The 21,205-nt window shown below is 43.3% G+C and overlaps 1 protein-coding gene across 6 annotated transcripts in view; it reads left to right on the top strand.

The window, feature by feature from the left end:
• PCDH15 (protocadherin related 15) overlaps window positions 1-21,205 on the top strand; it is a gene marked incomplete at its 3' end in the record, with an annotated part of 825,229 nt that overhangs the window by 451,461 nt on the left and 352,563 nt on the right. For all 6 annotated transcript variants that reach the window (XM_081954012.1, XM_081954014.1, XM_081954013.1 and 3 more), the window contains one exon: window positions 2,292-2,452. In XM_081954012.1, the coding sequence (XP_081810138.1) occupies window positions 2,292-2,452 (161 nt within the window). The remainder of the gene's footprint in view (window positions 1-2,291; window positions 2,453-21,205) is intronic.

Raw genomic sequence — 21,205 nt, 5'->3', positions numbered from 1 at the left:
TCCTTCCCCCAGGAATGGGGTGGGAATGGGGATTATGCAGTATCCTTCCCCTGCCATGCCCACCAAGCCACGCCCAGAGACGTGGTAGTAAAAAAAAATGAATTTCACTACTGCTCCATTCCCAATTTTCTTGAAGACTGCAGTCAGTGACAAGATTATTCTTAACTTTTTTCCCAGCCACGTTTCAAGCTTTATATCCAAAAAGCTTGAATTATAAATGAAAAGGGGTAGAGCAGATGTGGCCAACACCTGTAGCCCATGGGCTGCATTCAGCTGTAGACAGTTAATATAATTTTATTATATATTATATATTAATATAAAGATAATAAAAATATAAAAAATAAAGGAAGTTTCTTGTTTTTGTACATTAACTATATTATGTACTTTATATGCAGCCCAAGATAATTTCTCTTCACTCAGAAGTGATCCAGGCAAGCCAAAGGTTTGAATCCACCTGACATAGAGATTCAATCAAATCTAAAAGACCAGCCCTTTAATTTGAATGGCAGAAAAGGAGGCAGATCACTTGTCACACTCTCTCTCACTCTCCCCTCCTCCTCCCATGAACCCAGAAATTCAACTATTGTATATTGTATGCCAGGGGTGTCAAACTCAAAGCCTATGGCCGGATCCAGCCCGCAATATGGTCGGATCCAGCCCACGGGGCCATTGTGGTATGAAGACGAAAGATCAGGCCAGCATGGCTTTGGCCCAGTCTGCCCAATGCAAAGAGGAAATATGCCAGCAGTTTGGGGAGTGGCATCAAGCTGGCCACGCCCACCCAGTCAGCTATGCCTGGGTGGTCCCCTGAGGTCAACCACAGCCCTGATGCAGCCTTCAACGAAATTGAGTTTGATACCCCTGTCCTGTGCCAATGTTTCCCAACCTTAGCAAAGTTCAGATGTTTGGACTTTCACACCCAGAACTCTGAGAAATGAAGTCCACACATATTAAAATTATCGAGGTTGAGAAACCCAGTATTATGCTGTGGAATCCCTGTTGGTTTCTGAGATTGCTTGCTTGCTTGCTTGCAGATACTATATTACCTGATTAGGTAACATCATCAGTGTGATGATGATGTTGCAATTATGTTTTTACCTATTTGGGGAATTAAATGTCTGCAAACAAACAAATAACTTCAGAAACTAACAAGAATCCTCCATTCAACCTAATGCTGTATGTGTGAGTCTGTCTCAGTGGTGGATTCCTACCGGTTTGGCCCAGTTTGGCCGAACTGGTAGTGGTTTGGCGGCCTGGGTCACTGGAACCAGCAGCGATACAGGTCTGCTAGGCCTCCAAACTGGTTCTCCCAGCAGCGCCATAGGCGCCACTATCTTGTTTATTGCTTCTGAGTGCTACAGCATTTTTTATTGCACTGTGCATGCACACGCACGGGGCGCGGCCACGAGCAAACTGGCAATAGTGACTGGTGGAACCCATCCCTGGTCTGTCTGTCTGTCTGTCTACCTATATCAATCATCTTGATATCATGCTATCCAAATCCAAATGAACCATGCTCGTTACTTACACAACACATGGAATCTCAATGGCAGATTGTGGGCCAATCAATTTTTTAGCTTGGGAAATCAACCTGCAAGAATTACTCTAAAACAAAGGTGCAAAAATGTTGTTTCTTTTAATTTAAATGACGCATTTCAGCTGAAGAGAATATGTCTTTGGGCAAAGTTTAATAAGAGCTGTGTATTTGCAGTTTGCAATATTTTGTGCATCAAATAACTAGAAAGAATAAGCATGCACCAATCTAAATGAAATTATAACCTAGGGAAGGGAGCAGTTTGTTGATGCTGCAGTTCCCTTCTATGTTTGATCTCAAACCTCTTAGTTCAGGGATCAGACACTGGGCTGTGGCATGCCAGAAACTGGGCCACGCAAATAAGCAAAGACGATTTGCAGAAGGCAGGTAGCACGTGAAACCATGTACCCTCTCTGGTCCGCAGAAAAACCTCTTTCCACAGAACCAGTCTCTGGTGCCCAAAAAGTTGGGGGCCACTATCTTAGTTTATACTTCAGTGAATAAGGTTCTCTTGCTGGGTATATTGAATAAATGCTATTACTCCTTGTGTTTGTTTTCTGTCTTTAATATATATGGCTTTGATGTGGCCGTTTCTGGCGGGGAGGGTTATGTTAAGTTATTGATGATAGTTGACTATATTTTAAGCAGGTAAACTCATCACAGGTCAGTGTAGCGCATGGCAATTATAGATTTGATGTTGTATCTTCTCAAAATTGTATTTCACTTATAGATGTGCCTTCCCTGTTTTCTGTTTCAGGCACAATCTTGGTAGACAGCATGTTGATCAAAGGAACAGCAGGAGGACCTGATCCCACTATTGAACTCACATTAAAGGATAACACAGACTACTGGGTCATTTTAGATCCTATCAACCAGAGGCTTTATCTTAACAGTACTGGACGAGTTCTGGACAGAGATGTAAGTTGGCTTCACTCGATTCTTCTTTTATATTAATGTTAGATAGGGCAATGAGAAGGCAGACTCGGGTTTAACGCAACAACAGCTCTTTATTACAACAGTCAAGTATGTACAATCCAGCAGCAGTTAGGCCTGGCAGCTCTCCTTTTATAGGGAGCTGTCAGATTTCTCAACCAATCATATTAAATCTCTGTTCCCACCTGAACAGAGGACTGGAGTGGAAACCACAGTAGCTTGTGTTAATATCTAACATCCCTCCCCTCTTGGTCGGGATGTTCCAATTGGTTACATAGTCCTTGAGGTAGGCGGGTCTTTGTTTTGCCCTACCAGACCTGCACAGTTCATTTGGAACCGGCTCTTCAGGCAGGTCAGACGGACCTGTTTGCTCTCCAGCTCCGCTCTGTGGAACCTGCTGGAACTTACCCCAGGCTGGAGTTCCTTGGGTTTGCTTGCATGGAGCTCACTGTGGGCCTGCAACAAACTCAGATAAGTCAACCAGATATTTCGGGTTTGAGTTGTCTGTGAAAGGAGTGAATGTTTGCTCCTTTTGGGTATGGCCTTGGTCGTTTGGTTTCAGAGTTTCGTCTGGTACCCCAAGGTTGGAGTGGGAGAGGCGACCCCGGAGTTGTTCAATGTGCCTCCTCCAATTTCTACCGTCCTCTAGCTCTAGTAAGTAAGAGCGAGGCCCAGTGATGCCTATCACCGTAGCAGGAATCCACAGAGTCCCCCCGGCATAGTTGTGGGCGTATACTGAATCCCCTATGCTAAAGTTCCTAATCTTGCTTGTGGAGTCTGGGGGCGATGTGGCAGAGTAGTTTGGGTGTAGCCGGTCTAAGTGGGACCTTAGGTGGCGATCCATGAGAAGCTTGGAGGGGCTTCTTCCCATAGTGGGGCTTGGCGTAATGTGTTGGATTAGCAAATAGTGATCAACCCGTGTTTGCCAATCACCCGGGCCCATTCTGGCGAGGCCCTCTTTTGCTGATCGCACCATTCGTTCCGCCTGTCCATTTGAGGCCGGATGGAATGGCGCGACTAGGGCATGCCGAATTCCCTGGCTAGCTAAGTAGGTCTCGAATTGCATGGCCGTGAATTGGGGCCCATTGTCTTAGACCAGGACGTCGGGCAGGCCGTGCATGGAGAAAAGTCTCCGTAGCACCTTGATGACAGCCTCTGCCATGGTAGAAGTCATCAGGGCTACCTCTAACCATTTTGAGTACGCGTCCACAACTATAAGGAACATTTGGCCATGAACAGGGCCAGCGAAGTCAATGTGCACCCTAGACCAGGGTGCTTGAGGACGCTTCCACTCCTTAGTGGATGCATCTGGGGGAACTGGTCTGGATTCCTGACATAGAGTGCAGGTGGCCACCCACTCTTCTATCTCCCTGTCCATGTTAGGCCACCAGACGTAGTTCCTAGCCAAGGACTTCATCCTGATGATGCCAGGATGCCCCCATGTAATGCCTCCAATACTGCCTTTCACAGTTTGCTTGGAACAACCACCCGGTCCCCCCACAGTAAACAACTTTTGATTACCAACAGCTCATCGCGTTTAGCAAAAAACATTTTAAAATCGTCCCCAACAGGCCCCTTGGACCACCCCCTCCACACCCAGTGAAGAACCTGCTTAATAACAGCATCCTTGGTGGAAAAACAGGCAACGTCAGTGGAAGAGACAGGTCTGGAGTCCAGGCACTCAATAAGAAGGACTGGTGTCTCAGGAGTGGGGTTGGCCAACAGTTCAGGTAGGGGACAGCGGCTTAACCCGTCGGCATGTCCCAACGTGGAACCAGGGCAGTGGATGAGCTGGTAGGAGTAGGCAGCCAGGAAAACAGTCCACCTGGTCATGCGTGGGGACAAGGAAACCCGGGTAGGTCAGTCCCCAGCCAGTAGCCCCAATAACGGTTTGTGGTACATCACAAGTTCGAAATTACAGCCGTAAAGGTACTCGTGAAACCGCTTGACTCCCGCTACTGCAGCCAAAGCCTCTCTGTCCAGTTGGCTATAGTTCCGTTCAACAGGAGACAAGGTTCGCGAGTAGAAGGCAATGGGGGCTTCTGCGCCGTTGAGCATGCGGTGGCTGAGGACAGTGCTGACGCCAAAAGGAGAAGCGTCGCATGTTAGAACTAGCGGCAGGGTTTGGCTGTACTGGACCAGCAGGGAGTCAGCAGTGAGCAGGCATTTCACCCCGGCGAATGCGGTGGCCTCGGCTCAGCCCCAGGACCATTTGGCATTTTTAGACAGGAGGCGATGCAAAGGCTCAGCGACTGTAGCTTTCTGTTTGAGAAAGACGCTGTAGAAGTTAAGGAGCCTGAGGAAAGCTTGCAGCTCGGCCTGATTGCGAGGTGTAGGGATTGCTTTTACTTTTTGGGATGTCGGGTAGATCCCAGAGCCATCAATCATGTACCCCAGGAATTCTACCCTGGGCACATTAATTTTGCATTTTTCTTTTTTAAGTTGGAGGCCTTTTTCGCGAATTCTGGTCAAGATAGCCCTAACTATTTTAAAAAGTTGTGCCTCGTTTGCAGCCAATACCAAAATGTCATCAAAATAGGGGACGACTCCTAGTATCCGTTCCATGATGCTTTGGAACAGTCCAGGGGTGATACTAACTCCAAATTGCAGGCGGTTGCATTTGAATGCACCCCTGTGTGTCACAATGGTTTGAGCCTCTGCTGTGGTGCCATCTACAGGCAACGGCTGGTATGCCTGCACCATATCTAATTTAACAAAAAAAAATCCTGGTCCTAGCAAATGTAGTAAGTGCTGTACAATGGGCACAGGGTAGGCGCTTTGTGGCAGCGCATGATTAATTGTGCATTTTTAGTCTGTGCAGTTGCGGACTGGCCCGTCCGGCTTGACCAGGGTCACTATAAGGGTCTCCCAACGAGCATGGTCGACTGGTTCTAGGATCACCTTGCTCACCAGTTTGTCAATTTCCCTATCGATTTTAGGGGAGAGAGCGAAAGGCACTCTCCTGGGTTTTAGCCTGATAGGCACGATGTTGGGGTCCAAGTTAAAAGAAATTGGCGTCCCCACATACTTACCGAGACCAGAGCTGAAGACGTCTTCGAACTCATTAAAAATCACCTCGGCACCGCCGTCCACATAGCATTGATCCCGGTGACTTCCAACCCAGGGCTTCGAACCAGTCTAGCCCCAGGAGGCTCTGGAGCAGTGCGCTGGCCACAGTCACGGGAAGCTTGGTGTTGATGCCCTTGAACTGGACCCGGAAGGTGCCTTGGCACACGATGGGGACTTGGTTCCCCTGGTAGTCGCACAGCATGATGTCTGGCGTGCGAAGCTGCCATTTTTTCAGGCTCGGAATGGCTTGCTTCAGGGTCGACCAGGAGATGATCGTGAGGGACGATCCAGTGTTAACTTCAAGCTCACAGGGAGCATCCTCAATGAGGACAGTGGCTTTCAGCTTTTTTGGCCGCCTTGTGCGGACTTGCCCTATCGTGGTTTGATAGGTTACTCTTGGTTCTCTCTCTGGGTACTCTCTCTGGCCTCTTTCTGGGCACCCTTGGTATTTCCTCCAGGCTCCTGGGTTGGTCCTCTGTTGGCGGTTTGACTTTGGCTGCCACGTGGTGGCAGGGACTTCGCTCCGGCACACTTTTGCAATGTGCCCCTTTTTGTCGCAACACTGACTGGTTGCGTCCCGGAATCAGCAAGTAGACCGGGCATGGTCTCCTCCGCAGCTTGCGCAGGGCGGCAAGCGTGAGTTGAATTTTTGTGCCGGCTTTGTGCGGCTACTGTGCATGCGGTAGCTGTCATCGTCTTCGCTGTAGGAGGTTTCTCGGTCTGCGGCCTCGTGGTGGACGTGCACCTGTTTCTGTGTGGTCTGTGGTGCGTTGTGCTGGCGCTGCAAGGCTTCCATGGACTTGTTGGCCGATTCGAACGCTCTGGCTTCGTCGAGTGCGATCTGCAGAGGCATGTTTGATTTTGCTAGCAGACATCTCTGCAGGCTGATGTCTCGCACTCCGCAGATCAGGCGGTCTAGGATTTGGTAGTCCAGGTCACGGAAGTCACAGTATGTCGCTTCCTTTCGCAGGGCTGCAACATACTGGTTAATGGACTCTCCTTCCTTCTGGTTCCGCATGTTGAATTCATGGCGGCGAATGTGCCTTGAAGGCTTGGGCGCATAATGCATTTTTAAAGTCTGTTGCAAGGCCGCCCATGTAACCGCTTGGATCGGAGTTGGCTCCGATAGGTCTTTTGCCATTTCGAAGACCTCTCGGCCGCAGTAGCCCAGGAAGAGGTTTTTCTTCCGGGAGTCTGGAACCCCCATGAGGTCATTTGTCTCGAGGAAGCATTTGAACCTCAGCATGTAGGATTCCCATTGTTCGGCCACTGGGTCGTACAGAGTTGGTGGGGCTTGCATGGCCATTTTCATTTGAGGCGATTTGAGTTTGCCACTCAAAATGGTTGCTCGATGCCACGCCGATGCTGGATTCACTTGCTGGATTGACTCGTTGTTTGTTCTTCGCCTTATCTGCCTCTCGATCCCACCCTTGTCGCCAATGTTAGATAGGGCAATGAGAGGGCAGACTCAAGTTTAATGCAACAACAGCTCTTTATTACAACAGTCAAGTATGTACAATCCAGCAGCAGTTAAACCTCTGTTCCCACCTGAACAGAGGACTGGAGTGGAAACCACAGTAGCTTGTGTTAATATCTAACAATTAAACTTCTAGTTCAGGATTTATTTATTTTTTAAGTGAGTAGTGAAAATAGGACATGCACATTTCTTCTCGTAAGCTTTTTTTTTTTTTTTACTGTGAAAGAAATTCCATTGAGCTCTTCTAAAATATGTGAAATTGTAGCCATAGTAGGTGTCCCAAGTGGTGGATGTAAGTAAGCATTCTATCAAGTAGATTTATATTTTTTGGTCATATTCAAATTGGTATTTTTTTTTAAATCAAACGGCATAAATGATTTGAGTCATGCAATGGACTAGACCTTAAACTTTCATTACAAATGACAGTGTCGGAACTCATTTCAAGTCACCTATAAGCAAACTGACTCTTACTTGTGGACTTAATTACTAAATATACTACGAATTGGGTAATCATATTGGTGCAAGCTGTGTATATTTTTCTTTAGCTTTACTAAACTAAAAGCAAATAACCAATGATTTCATTTTAGTAAGCCAGTAACAAATATTTAAGGGTGTTGTGGCTATGTCTGCCTTAATGGTTGGATTTCAAAGCATTGAAATAAGGAACAACCTTCAAAGATCTGTTTGTATCCTGTCAGAGCTGCACTCAAATCCCCATTTGGATATTGTTATCCAAATACTATTATCACTTTAATGTTAAATGTTAAAGGGACAATTAAGTCCTTGAGAAAGCCAGCAAGTGTTCTGGTATATACTAGGAAAAAAGTTTATGATCGATCATAATACGATTTTAGGGCAGTTGTTAAAAGTTTTTCTCTGGCCCTATAACATCTCTGTTCCTTAAATTTCTTAAACTTTTTAAGAACACCCAATTCATTAGCTCTTAATGTTCTGAGCAGTAATAGCAGAGTTAAGAAAGACAGAGTACATATTAAGTATGGTGAGAAGACCATAGAGATAAAATTACTATGATGAAATGTGTAGTTGAATGAGAAGTAGAAAGGAATGTTGGTAATAGCATCACAACTTCCCAGGGAAGAGGCAACCTACCCCAGAGAGTGGCCCATAGCAAGAAACTGCATGTCCAGAACTGGATAGTAGTAGGAGGAAATGGCTCAAGGTAGCCACACTCTAGAATGTTCCTAGATAATCTGTATCTATTGGGCTGTGACAGGAAGAGGAGCTACCCAGGAGGCATGTGCATGCTGGAAAATGTACCTTTGGTTTCCAATGCATCAGCAAGTCTTCCGGTTACTGCCACGCATGCGCCGATCAGCTGGCCGTGCAGGATCATGCCAGAAAACAGAAGACCAGCTCTTCCAATTTCCAGCACTGCTGCATGCACAAAGACCAGCTGATTGTTACATATGCATGCAGGCCAAAAACCCCGGAAGAGGACTGGGCTACGACGTACATGCCAGGTGACATGGCTCCATGTGGCACTTCGGTCATGCATGTCATAGATTCGTCATCATGGCTCTAGTAGGAAGAGAGAAAGTTGAGAACATATGTGGTTCCAGGGCACTATTTCCCTCCCTAGTCTAAGACATAAAAATAAAATAATCTGATTATAAATGATATAAATGTGATGCACCTTTGAAGGATCCTCATTAATGGTTGTTTTATGAGTGAACAATGGTTTCCAAATGTAGGCTTTCATTTGTGTCTAATTTCTGTGAACAGCCTATAATACAACGTTTTTGAATTATTTGATTTCCTACTTGCATTTATGACTATAAATGCAAGTAGTAAGTATATTGTGAGTTCTGTGTAGATGTAATAATATTATTGATGTCATAAATTCATGGTATAAAAAGTAAATCTATCAAATACTAAGCAAGATCAATTTTACTAAGGGGCAAGAAAAAATATGTATATTATGTCCACTGTCTATTCAAGCTTATTATTCTTAGGTAATTTTCATTTCATTAGGTAGCCAGAATTAATCCTGAAAGAAATTGTAGAGCTCTGGACCTTGAATCTATTGTACAGCAAATAAAGACATTTCCAAGAATACAAGGTTAACCAATATTACATTTTTGTTTATATGATACAAGGAAACTCATTTAGAAATTGAGTTGAAATGTGAAAAAATAAATCTTCCCATAAGCTTGAAAGCAAGCATTATTTGTATTAAACAATTTTAATAGCATCCAACTTATTAGCTATTAATATTCTGAACATTTAATAAAATTTAATAAAATTAGCAGTAGTCATGGAGTTAAGAGGAACACAGTGGTTCAATGACTAAGATGCTGAAATTGTTGATCAGAAAGGTCGGCAGTTTGGCGGTTTGAATCCCTAGCACCCCATAACAGAGTGAGCTCCCATTACTTGTCCCAGCTTCTGCCAACCTAGCAGTTCAAAAGCATGTAAAAATGCAAGCAGAAAAATAGGGACCACCTTTAGTGGGAAGGTAGCAATGTTCCATGCGCCTTCAGTGCTTAGTCATACCGGCCACATACCATGGAGACATCTTCAGACAGCGCTGGCTCTTCGGCTTTGAAACGGAGATGAGCACCGCCCCCTAGAGTCAGGAATGACTAGCACATAAATGCGAGGGGAACCTTGACCTTTACCTAGTGGAGTTAAGAAGGTTATGGTACTTATTAAGAAGGGTGGGAGGACTCAAACAACATAACAGAAAAATAAGAATAGATGTTGCTATATCCCAGAAGCTGAAAGAAAAAGAACAGCTGTCGATTTCTCATTTGCCTTATAAATGAAATAATAATTTTGTTTTTGTTTACCATACCTTGATTGCTATTTGGTTGAGCTGCTGATGGCCAAATAAATTTGCTTGGATGAGGGTAATCTTGCCACAGACGGCTAATTAGCTGTACCTCTTATAAGAGATATGTTTGCAAATCATAAACTCATAATGTGCACAGAATAAATTGTACTGAAGGTGATTTTGTGAAATGTTTGTAAAAATTGCTTGTAGTGCAGCCTCATCAGTGCCTTTTAATCACACTTTTTTATGAATTTCCATGGGAAATGTTCACATACATGCCCGGTATGCATGCTGCACTATTGCAATTAATTTAATTTAATTTAATTTAATTTATTAAACTTCTAGACCGCCCCCTCTCCCCGAAGGGACTCGGGGCGGTGTACAGGTACAAATTTAAAAAACCATACACTCGATAATATACATAACTAAAATTGAATTAAATATCCCCTGTACAAATTTATAAGAATTAAAAACTTAAACCTTAAAACCAAACCATAGAATTTAAAAATACAAACTGAGGTGGGAAAGCTGGAATTAGGCCAGGCCGGCTAGATGAAACAGGTGGGTTTTGAGTTTCCGGCGGAAGGAGCGGAGGGCCGTAGTCATTCTAATGTCAAGGGGAAGGTCATTCCAGAGGGTTGGGCCCATCACAGAGAAGGCCCTTCCCCTGGGCGTCACCCGCTGGCACAGCCTAGTGGACGGCACCCGGAGGAGTCCCTCTCTGTGTGAGCGAATCGGCCGAAGGGATGTATGGGGCAGGATACGATCCCGCAAATAGCTAGGTCCTATGCCATGGAGCGCTTTGAAGATGATAATCAACACCTTGAAACGCACCCGAAAAGCCACAGGCAGCCAGTGTAGCTCGCGCAGGAGAGGTGTTACGTGGGAGTATCTAAAGACTCCCGAAACTACCCGCGCGGCCGCATTCTGAACCAACTGCAGCCTTCGGGTGCATCTCAAGGGGAGCCCCATGTAGAGAGCGTTGCAGTAGTCTAGCCGGGACGTCACAAGGGCATGAGTGACTGTGCGAAGGGCACTCCGGTTCAATAGGGGACGCAATTGGCGCACCAGGCGAACCTGGTGAAACGCCCCCCTGGCCACGGCTGTCACATGGTCGTCCATTGACAGCCGGGTATCTAGAAGGACGCCCAAATTGCGTACCTGATCCACGGGGCCAGATGTTCGCCCCCAATGGCCAGTGATGGAGTAAGCTGGTTGAACCGGGGCGCCGGTAGCCACAGCCACTCAGTCTTGGACGGGTTGAGCTTGAGTCTGTTACTGCAATGACATCTCTTTAGCTGTTTCTGGACTTTATAAAACGTAATTAGTACTAGTAATACAGGTCCTTGAGTTATGACCATTTGTTCAGTAACTAGATAAGTTACATTAGTCCTGAATGAATGTACTTATGTCCAGTCCCAGGAGTTAACAGCCATTGCAGCACCCCTGCAGTCATGTGATCAAAATGTGAGGACTTGGAAAGTCCCCTACACTTACAACCACAGGGGCACTTCAACTCCCCCTACCACTATAATGGTATGTGGGAAAGACCTTTGGAGACTGGATAAAGAGACAGTGACCAATGATAAGAGACAATATAGTCCATGATAGTGAGCAGAGCAGGAGGCTCAGAAGAGATATTTTCTACTTTCTATACCTGTAAAAGAGAAAGGGAAATGTACTTTCTATCTTGCAAAAAGTCTATCGGTGGAACTTTACAATAAAGTAGTATTACTCATTTGATTGTATTTTCTATCTGGTTTGTCCTGCAATTGTGACATACACTTAACCCCTTCATTTCTGCCCTTTTGGCTCCCTGTACACCAGGACCCCTGCCACCTTACATTTTGCCATCCTCAGCTGATTTCACTGTCCTCTTGCTCCCGCTGCTGACAAAGCATGTTTGGCCTGGCCCCTTGCCATGCTGTTGTTGATCACATGAGCCTTCCCCACCACCACCCCCAACCCTTGGTCAGCATCTGCCTTGTGAAGGACCAGGCCATCTATCTCTCTAATATTGGCAGACAAGTAAAAACAGAGGCTCTGTTTTCATTGGCAGAGGGATGCAGGAGGCTGCCGGCTGAAAACGGGGCCAGCGGGGACCATGCGCGGCACTGTTTTTACTGGCAGAGGGCTGCAGGAGGCCATTGCAGCTAAAATGGGGCTCATTTTCACTGGCAGAGGGCCAACAAAACAAAAGGAGAAATGTTTCCCCTTTTCCATTTGAGCATACAAGAAGGGACAGGAAAAGAGAAAGGAAAGAAAAAAGGCAAAGAAGAAGTAGGTCTCCCTAAAACTGTCCTGCATGCAGGAAAATGTAGAAAAGCCTTATATGAAACCCAATATGCCCGTATGATATGGGTACAATAGAGTCAACAGCTCCGTGTTCTCCTCTTTTGCCGGTTCTACAAGGATGTTTGACACAGTTGTGTGCTCTTCCTTCATTTAAATTTCTGGTGCACTCTGATAATTTTGCCTTAACCGATAAGCAATCGAGATAAGTTTATTTCTCTAAAGACAGCAAAATTTTACTAGATTATGTATAAGCTTCACCCATAAATAGTTGCCAATAGTTCCTGTTGTTAGGGAATAACAACAGTGTGTGATTCTTTTTTTTTTAAATTGAATGTACATTTATTGGTTAATGAGCAAAATAAAGTTTCTTCCTGTTCTGTTAGGCCAGGCCAAGCACTCACATCAATGGTGGGAGCATTACAGGGTGAAGGTCAGCTGGGGTGGCACAGTACAGGGCAGCAGGAGTCTTAGAATGCAGGGCAACAAAGGTATCTAGACTGAAGTCTTTTGCTGTGGTGCTGGTGTGGTCTGGACCAGGTTTGAGTTGCTAGGGCTGCTGAGGTACTGAAGCTCAGAGGCACCCAGAGCCCTGGCATGCAAAGAACTCCTTCAGTGGCAGCATAGCAAGCCGCTCCAGAACTGCGATGTTCTGGGACTGCTTGCTGCCTACAAGGAAGGAGACAGAGACTCTGGGACAGACAGTCTTTTGTTCCTGGATAGGAAGAATTTTCTGGATGCAGAATTGTAGATGACTCAATTCTTATTGGCAGGAAAGCAACTGCTTTGGTCTTGTCATGTCTTTGAATTCCTGCTGTAAGCCAGTTTCACAATGTGATAAAGTATCTGTATAATTGAGATTTTATTATGTGCCTGGCAAAAAAAAACACTCTGATGACAATGCCCATATGTTTTCAGATCGTGTTTCTTCCCTTTCTGCCAACTTCACAAACAGTGTTATCTTCTCCCTGTGTAATACCATGGTGATATTTCAACTCATAAATGCTTGTTCTTTTGTTTTTTGGCTGAAAAAAACCCTCTAAGACATTTCAAAATACCTTTTTTAAAAAAACTAGTGTTTTATTACACTTAGGGAATGAACAGATATATTCAAGAGTTTCTCCATCTGACAGCGTAATCTGTACAATTCTATTCTCTCCAGAAAAGCAGCCACGTTGTATATTTGTATACCATAACTGAAAGAACTACTAAGTAATTCAAAAGAGCTTTTGCCCTCTGGCCACGCCTGCAGCTTCTGTCTGCTGTTCAATCACTTCCCTTATTTCATTATCTTTCTTTGGGTTTAGGGGCCCCGGGATATATATTGTATTTTTCAGTGATCTGATGAAGCCCTGAAGCATCTAGGTTTTGAAGCAAAGCTCCATCCCGCTGATTTTTTTAAAAAATTAATCTATTTTTAAAAGAACTTTATAGAATGTTTTTAGAAGACAAGCTTTTAAAATCTTCACTATTCATCTTTATTTCAAGAGCAAACCTGCGCATTTCAATTTGATTTGAGCATTTTGTTCAGGGGCAGAGAGAAATTAAAACCAAATGCACTCTAAGAGAATGCGCTTTCTTATGGGATGGTTATTCAATCAATAGTGGGAAAACGAGAATGAAATAAATTTAAAATTTTCAAGGAGGAAATTCAAAATAATCAGGGTAAGTCTGATTAAGCCAATAAATCCCAGTTTCACTCTTTAGAAACTTAGTCAGCCTAAACATTTAAGAATGAGATATTTGGATTCAAGAATTATCTCCATGAAATGTAGTGTATCATGTGGAAGCAACAAACAGATTATCATTTTATTCATTCATTCATTCATTCATTCATTCATTCATTCAACAAATGCATGGCTGCTCATTTATCACTAGAATTCTAGACAGTAAACAGAATAATAAAAACAACAATAATAAAAGTCAACTAAGAGAATCACATTGAAGCAGTATAGGAAATAACTTACCAATATATCTCATACACTCAACACTGGGCTCCTTTAAAAGTACCTGGGTGAAATGTCACATCTACAACAGCATTCTTGAAGGTATTTCAATCTTGGGGGAGAAGGGGAAGGGAGAGTGCCACAAATGCCACAACATGGAAAGCACACTTTCAAGGTCCCCACTAAGTGGCATGTTTCACCAAGGAGACCTGAGTATGCTCTCTCTGCTAGGTCTAATGAGATGGGCAGAAAACATAGATGCTTCCACAGATAATCTGGTCCAATCCTATGTAGGGCTTTAAAAGGGAGAACGAATAGAATAGAATAGAATAGAATAGAAGAATAGAATAGAACAGAACAGAACAGAACAGAATTATTTATCAGCCAAGTTTGATTGGACACACAAGGAATTTGACTTTGGCGCATATGCTCTCAGTTTACATAAAGAAAAATAAAATAGAATAGATTCATCAAGAATCATAAAGTACACTTAGTGATAGTCATAGGTTACTAATAAGCCAACAAATCATAATAGGAAAAAAACAAAACAAATGGTAAAGAGACAAGCAACATGGTTATAGTCATAAATGGGAAGAGATAGGTACTAGGAAGGATGAGAAGAATTATAGTAATGCAGTCTTAGTAAATTATTTGACAGTGTTGTGGGAATCAGTTGTTTAGCAGAGTGATGTCATTTGGGAAAAAGCTGTCCTTGTGTCTTGTTGTTCTGGTGTGCAGTGCCGTACAGCGTCATTTGGAGGGTAGAAGTTGAAACAATTTATGTCCAGGATGTGAGGGTTCTGTAGTACCTTCAAGTGCATCTGGAACTTTTCTTGCAACTATGTAAAAGTGCAGCTTTTATGACTGAAACTGGGGCTATTTCACTTGCTATTTTTTGCATACCACAACAACCTTTAAAAAATTTAAATGACCATTTTTGTGACCTTAGAAACACTGCCTTCAGAAACTGGGAAAATTTCCACATTAAGTACCATAAGTGCTCTCCCACCAACCTACCATAATGCTTTATGGAAAACTGTCTTCAGTGCCATCGTTGGAATGCAATTTCATGTAGTTGTGTTCCAGAATAAATACCAATGCTCTGGAAAGGAATTGTTGCTGGTGTTAGTTGCAAAGTCAGGTCCATTCCATCGTGACCCCATGGACAACATTCCTCCAGGCCTTCCTGTCTTCTACCATCCTTTGGAGTCCATTTAAGCTCACGCCTACTGCTTCGGTGACTCCATCCATCACCTCATTCTCTATCATCTTTTGCCCTCAATCGCTCCCAGCATTAGGCTCTTCTCCAGTGAGTCCTTCCTACTCATTAGGTGGCCAAAGTATTTGAGCTTCATCTTCAGGATCTGGCCTTCTAAAGGGCAATCATGGTTGATCTCCTCTAGGACTGACCGACTTGATCACCTTGCAGTCCAAGGGACTCGCAGGAGTCTTCTCCAGCACCGTAGTTCAAACAAAAGAACAAGCCAAAGGATTGGAGACAGAAAGATCTACGTTGAAGTTTTAGGGATTTTAGTTAAAAAAAATAAATGAAGTTGAGATGGGATATGATAAAGCTTTTTAAAATAAACGGGCATTGTAGAAAGAATAGAGAGAAAATGTTTCATTCTGGCATTGAATAAAAAATTGAATTGTGGTAAGTCAAGGCTGTTTAAATGATATTTCTTTTCATGCAAAGCAATGCATTCTATAATACATTCGTAATAGTGTGATGGAAAGTGGTACGAATGAAGGAACTTGATGAATCTACAGAGAAGGGATACATGTAAGAAACTTTACCTTAAAAGTTAATATCAGTTGTTGCTGAGCAATTAGCATGTTTGTTTTTCTACTTTCCTGATAGTATTTCCATATGTTTCACAGCAGGCACTACAGAGTTAAAAAAAAACAAAATATCTGGATTTGATTCATCTTCATTTTCATCTATTGGGTCCTTTGTGCTTTTTCTTATACTGTTTCTGTCAGTAGAAATATAATCAGAGTAATTAAAAGTTCTCCTGGAATTACATTGCAATTATTATAGTTTATAATATAAATTATAATTTTTCACCATAAAAATTAAATAATGGAAGAAAAACCTTTACTTTGAAATCTTGGCTTGAATTTGTGATGCCACAGTTGTCAGTGTCATGACAACCATGATCTGGATGACTGAGAATCTCCATATACAATTGTCAGTGTTGATAAAAACGCTTCATCTTTATTCATTCATTGTTAAACTATAACTGTATTTGCTATTTTTTTCTGTTTCCAAAAAGCTGAAAATAAAATTACAAAAATTCCTTGACTGCACAGATTTATAATCCTGACTGACTGTTGAATCCCAGTTAACATGATCTAGGAAATGGATCTCCTCCCAAAGCCAAAAGCTTATACATTATTTTCGTTACTCAGACAGATAAGAGGCAATGGCCTAATTTTACTAAGTTGTGATGCTTCTTTGTTATAAACCAGGAGAGGAGATAATTTAAAACTTTGCTAGAAGATTACAAAACCCAAAAATTCTCAGTTAAAAAGAAGTCCTTAGATTGCCATCATTGGCAATGAGCCTTGTAACACTTCCTGGTCTATCTAGTTGGGAAATTCTTAACTCTTCTATCAGCCATGGTAGAAACAGAAAGGAAAATGGCTTGGAATTTCCTGCCTAACTATAGATTTAAAAAACCCTGGGTTGTATGAACAGAGGCATAGAATCAAGATCATGTGAAATACTAGAACCACTTTATAAAACCCTTGTAAGACCACACCTGGAACACTGCAGCCAACATCTACAAAGAAGACATTGAGACCTTGGGAAAAAATTCAGAGAAGAGCAAGTAAGATGATCAAAGGCTTGAAGACTAAAACATATGCAGAACAGCTGCAGGATTAAAAAGAATTAGAGATAACATGATAGCAGTATTCCAGTATTTGAGGGGCTGCCACAAATTATTCTACAAAGCACCAGAGGGCAGGAAAGAAACAATGGCTGGAAACTAATTAAAGAGAGATGCAACTTGGAATTAAGGAGAAACTTCATAACAGTGAGGACAATTAACCAGTGGAATAGCTTGCCTCCAGAAAGCAGTTCATCACTGGAGGTTTTTTAAAGAAGAAACTAGACAGCTACTTATCTGAAATAGTATAAGTTCTCCTGCTATACAGGGGGCTGGACTAGATGACATCCAACGTCCCTTCCAGCTCTATTCTATTTTAAATTGATTTCCACTCCTGAAATGCAAGAGGCACCTGTGCAACTAGGCAATCTTCCATGCAGGGACATTTTTAATGAGGAATGCCACTAAATCTTTGGCTGTAAAAAGAGTTTGTTCAGAAATATAGAGAAACACAGAAAGGCAACAACCACAGGATTCCAAATACTGGAAGCCTTCCATATGTGGGATAAGGGGCATCTATTAAAGCATAAGGATGTTGAATATAGGCAAATGTCCACCAAGCACTAACTATTCTTTCTGCACAAATGCCTATGATAACATGCTTTTCCCACCAGTATCAGATACCTCCAATGAATTGCACAGCTGCCTAGAAAATAGCTCAACAACACAGTTAAAAAAAACACAATATGGTTAATGCACATGAATGCTCATGTCAGACTGAATGAATACCAGCAGACCATAGATAATACAAGGAGCAACTAGAACAAATCATGACCCCCCAAATCCCCAAAAATGTTGACAACCACCATTAAGAGTACCTCCGTAAGACAAGCTGGAGAAAGGAAAACTCAACTGTAAATCAAATTGGTCAAGTTAAACACTAAAATACTCTTCGGAAAGGTTTTGTAGGAGATGGCAGGTCTCAACTATAACCTTGACAATGCTAATCAGTTAGAATTTTTGCAGCATTTAAAGCTACAAAGTATGCGACAGAGACTTAAGAAAACATAAGGCAAACAATCATACTACAGACCAAAAAAACCCAGAAAAGTCACCAATGATGTTACCTAGGTGGGTAATGAAGCATCTGCAAGACAATAACTAAGCTCAGGTTACAACAGGACCCCATACTTCAACCCTGAGCTATATATATTCTATTCCAGTGATGGCGAACCTTTTTCGCTTTGGGTACCAAAAGCACATCTGCGCAATGCTCTCCGAAGGCTGGAAATGGCTCATTTTCTGATTTCTGGTGGGCCCAGTAGGTCCATTTTTGCCCTCCCCAAGCTTCAGATGATTTTTTGGAGTCTGGGGAGGTCGAAAATGGCCTCCGCTGCCTGCCCCGGAGGCCCTCCAGAAGCTGGAAATGGCCTGTTTTCTGACATCCGGTGGACCTGTTAGGTCACTTTTTTGCCCTCCCCAGGCCCCAGAGGCTTTCTAGGAGCCCGGGGAAAGCGAAAAACAGCCCAACATGCAAACCGGAAGTTCGGGAATGGACTTCCAGGTTGCCCATTGGGCCATTTTTCTCCCTCCAGAGGCTTCAGGAGGCTTCCCTGAAGCCTCCGGCAATGTTCCCTCTAATTTTTTTTCGATGTGAGCAGAAAAGTATAGTGTTTGAGCGGCACATTTTCATGCCTGAGCACCCGATTTTTTTTTTACAGATGTCACCTAAGACAACAACGAAATCAGTATTATTTGAAACTCAAAGTTATGTTTCTTCAAGGTACCCGCTTAATTCAAAGTGTTATATAATATCAGTATCACTTAACAACGCTCCTGCTTAGCAACCAAAATGTTGGCTCAGAAACTCTGGCATTTGAAGCACGCAACTCTTAAAGCTGTCAAGTTACAAGACCCTTGCACCCCTAACCCTTTAGGGAAAAAAACCCCCAGGGGTCTTCAAACCTGACAGCTTTAAGATTTGTGGACTTCAACTCCCAGAATTTCTCCTCCAGTCCTGTTGGCTCAGGAACTCTGGCATTTGAAGCATGGAAGTCTTAAAGCTGTCAAGTTACAAGACCCTTCCACCCCTAGAAAAAAAATGCAGAGCTCTTCAAACCTGACAGCTTTAACACTTGTGGACTTCAACTCCCAGAATTCCTCCTCCAGTCATGTTGCAGCGACGTCATCTGCGTGGATCTGCTCCATCTCTGCTTTCTTCATTGTGGGCAGGGCTGCTGCTGAAGTTGCCGACGAGTTGCCACCAGAATAACTGCTGCTACCTCCTCCTCCTCCAACAGCACCACCAGATTTGCTCCTGAGCTCAGCGCTGGGTAACCCGTGCCCGCTCCTCCTCCTCCGTGCTTTTGAAGAACCATGAGGCTTTTTTTTCCCCTGCTCCCTCCCCGCCTTCCTACTGTCTCCCGCAGCCTCATGGCTCTTCAAAAGCACGGCGGAGGAGGAGGAGGGGGCAGGCAGGGGTAACCCAGCGCTGAGCTCAGGTGCTCCGAGCAGAGGGGAGGCGCCGCTGCCACGCGCGGAGATGCCGGCTGGAGCTTTGACGGCTTCATCTCAGCCGCAGCGCCGGGCGGCAAATCCGGCAGTGCTGCCTATTAGAGGAGGAGGAGGAGGAGGTGGCAGCAGTTCTTCCGGTGGCGGTGGGGGCTTTGGGGCTTCACAACTAGCCTCAGTCGCCCCGTGCTCCTCAAAGCAAGTCTGGGGAAGTCTTTTGCAGGCGGCCCGTTCTAGCTGCCTGCAAAGGACCTCCCCAGCTTCCAAAGCCTGTGGCAATAGAAATCACTGCGCGGCAGTTGAAAACTGCTGCGCGGTGTTTTCTTGCCACCTGCGCGCTAGCGCAGCCACGCACCTTAGAGGGAACGTAGGCCTCCGGAGGGTGAAAAACAACTGAAAATCAAGGCCGAAAATCAGCTGGCCAGCACGTACATGTGCGCTAGAGCTGACAGGGCAATGCCTCGCGTGCCCTTAGAAATGGCTTCACATGCCATCTGTGGCACGTGTACCATAGGTTTGCCGTCACGGTTCTACTCTATTGGAATGAATGGGAATCATCTTCTATGGTGGTGCTGGATATTGTCATCATGACTACTTGGATTTAAAGCTTGGAAGTGTGCTAGTTCTGTATAATATTTATATAAAAGTTTGGAAGGATAAATAATAAGGCCAGACTGTATGAACTTCAGGTGTGATTTCAATGTAAGCATTTTGTTTGGGGACTTGTCAGTTTTACTTCCTCACCTTCTTTGCCTGCAACTCCCAACAGAAGCCTGAATGACCATCTCACTTTCTTTCAAAACCTGGAATCCATCTTCCTTTGGCAACTGCAAGCTGTTGTGCTCTTTGCCAGTTTTCTCTGTCCTGCTGTACTAATAACTGACTTCAGCTCTTTGAAACCCTATTTATATTTCATGTTTTACATTCATATATTGTATATGTCATATACATTGTATACATATATTGTATATGTTGAATGTTGCGGTATATGACCTGGGGATGGATTTTTCTTTCAAAGGGTTATTATATGTTTTAATGTTGTATACTTCCTCAAGTAATAGTTTGAGTTGTGTGACCTAATGTCAATAAATAAATTACAAGCCCGTGCCAACGTTGTAGAGCAATTTTGCTAACCAGCTGCAGTATTGGAATTTTGACTGGTTTCCAAGCTGTAGCAAAAATGAAAATCGATGGCTTTAACTTATAGATTCTAAAGTTTTTAAGGCCATCTTACGTCACTTTTCTTAACAGATTTGTCCTCCAACACAACCAAAATTCACCTTTTAAAAAAAAAAAAAAGTATGAACCCTTTTATTTGATAAAATGATTCATGGTCCGGATGAGTATACTACATATTTGGGCAAAAAAACACATTTTTCTTCTCCAAATAATAAGCAGAAGTAGTTCAGAGTTAGAAAAGTCCTGGTATTTCAGTTGATATTTTCAGCATCTCATTTAGAAATCTTTTGATTTCTGGAACAAAGTGATTTTGAAGAACTGTTCCTGAAAAAAAAAGTGTTGACATAGACCATATCGTTTGTGAATCCATGCTGGCAGTTGATGCATAATGCCTTTTAACGCTTCTGAATAATGTGACTTGCCAACAGTGACTGATATTAATCTATGCAGTGGGATGGCATTTGCACAAAGTAACAATGTCATCCATCCCATGGCTATCTGCACACTGTTGATTTTTTACATCTAAATGCCGGAATGTTCTTGAGAACCTATTGTTCGAAGAAACTAAGTCTCTTTTGCATTGTGAATTTTGACAGTATGATGCCTTCATCATTGATGAGTTTGTTTAAGCTTTTC

Source organism: Natrix helvetica, assembly GCF_964273705.1.
Source record: "Natrix helvetica genome assembly, chromosome: 5".
NCBI lineage: Eukaryota > Metazoa > Chordata > Lepidosauria > Squamata > Natricidae > Natrix > Natrix helvetica.
Note: the sequence above shows the minus strand (reverse complement) of the source record. Positions and strands in the feature narration are given on the sequence as shown.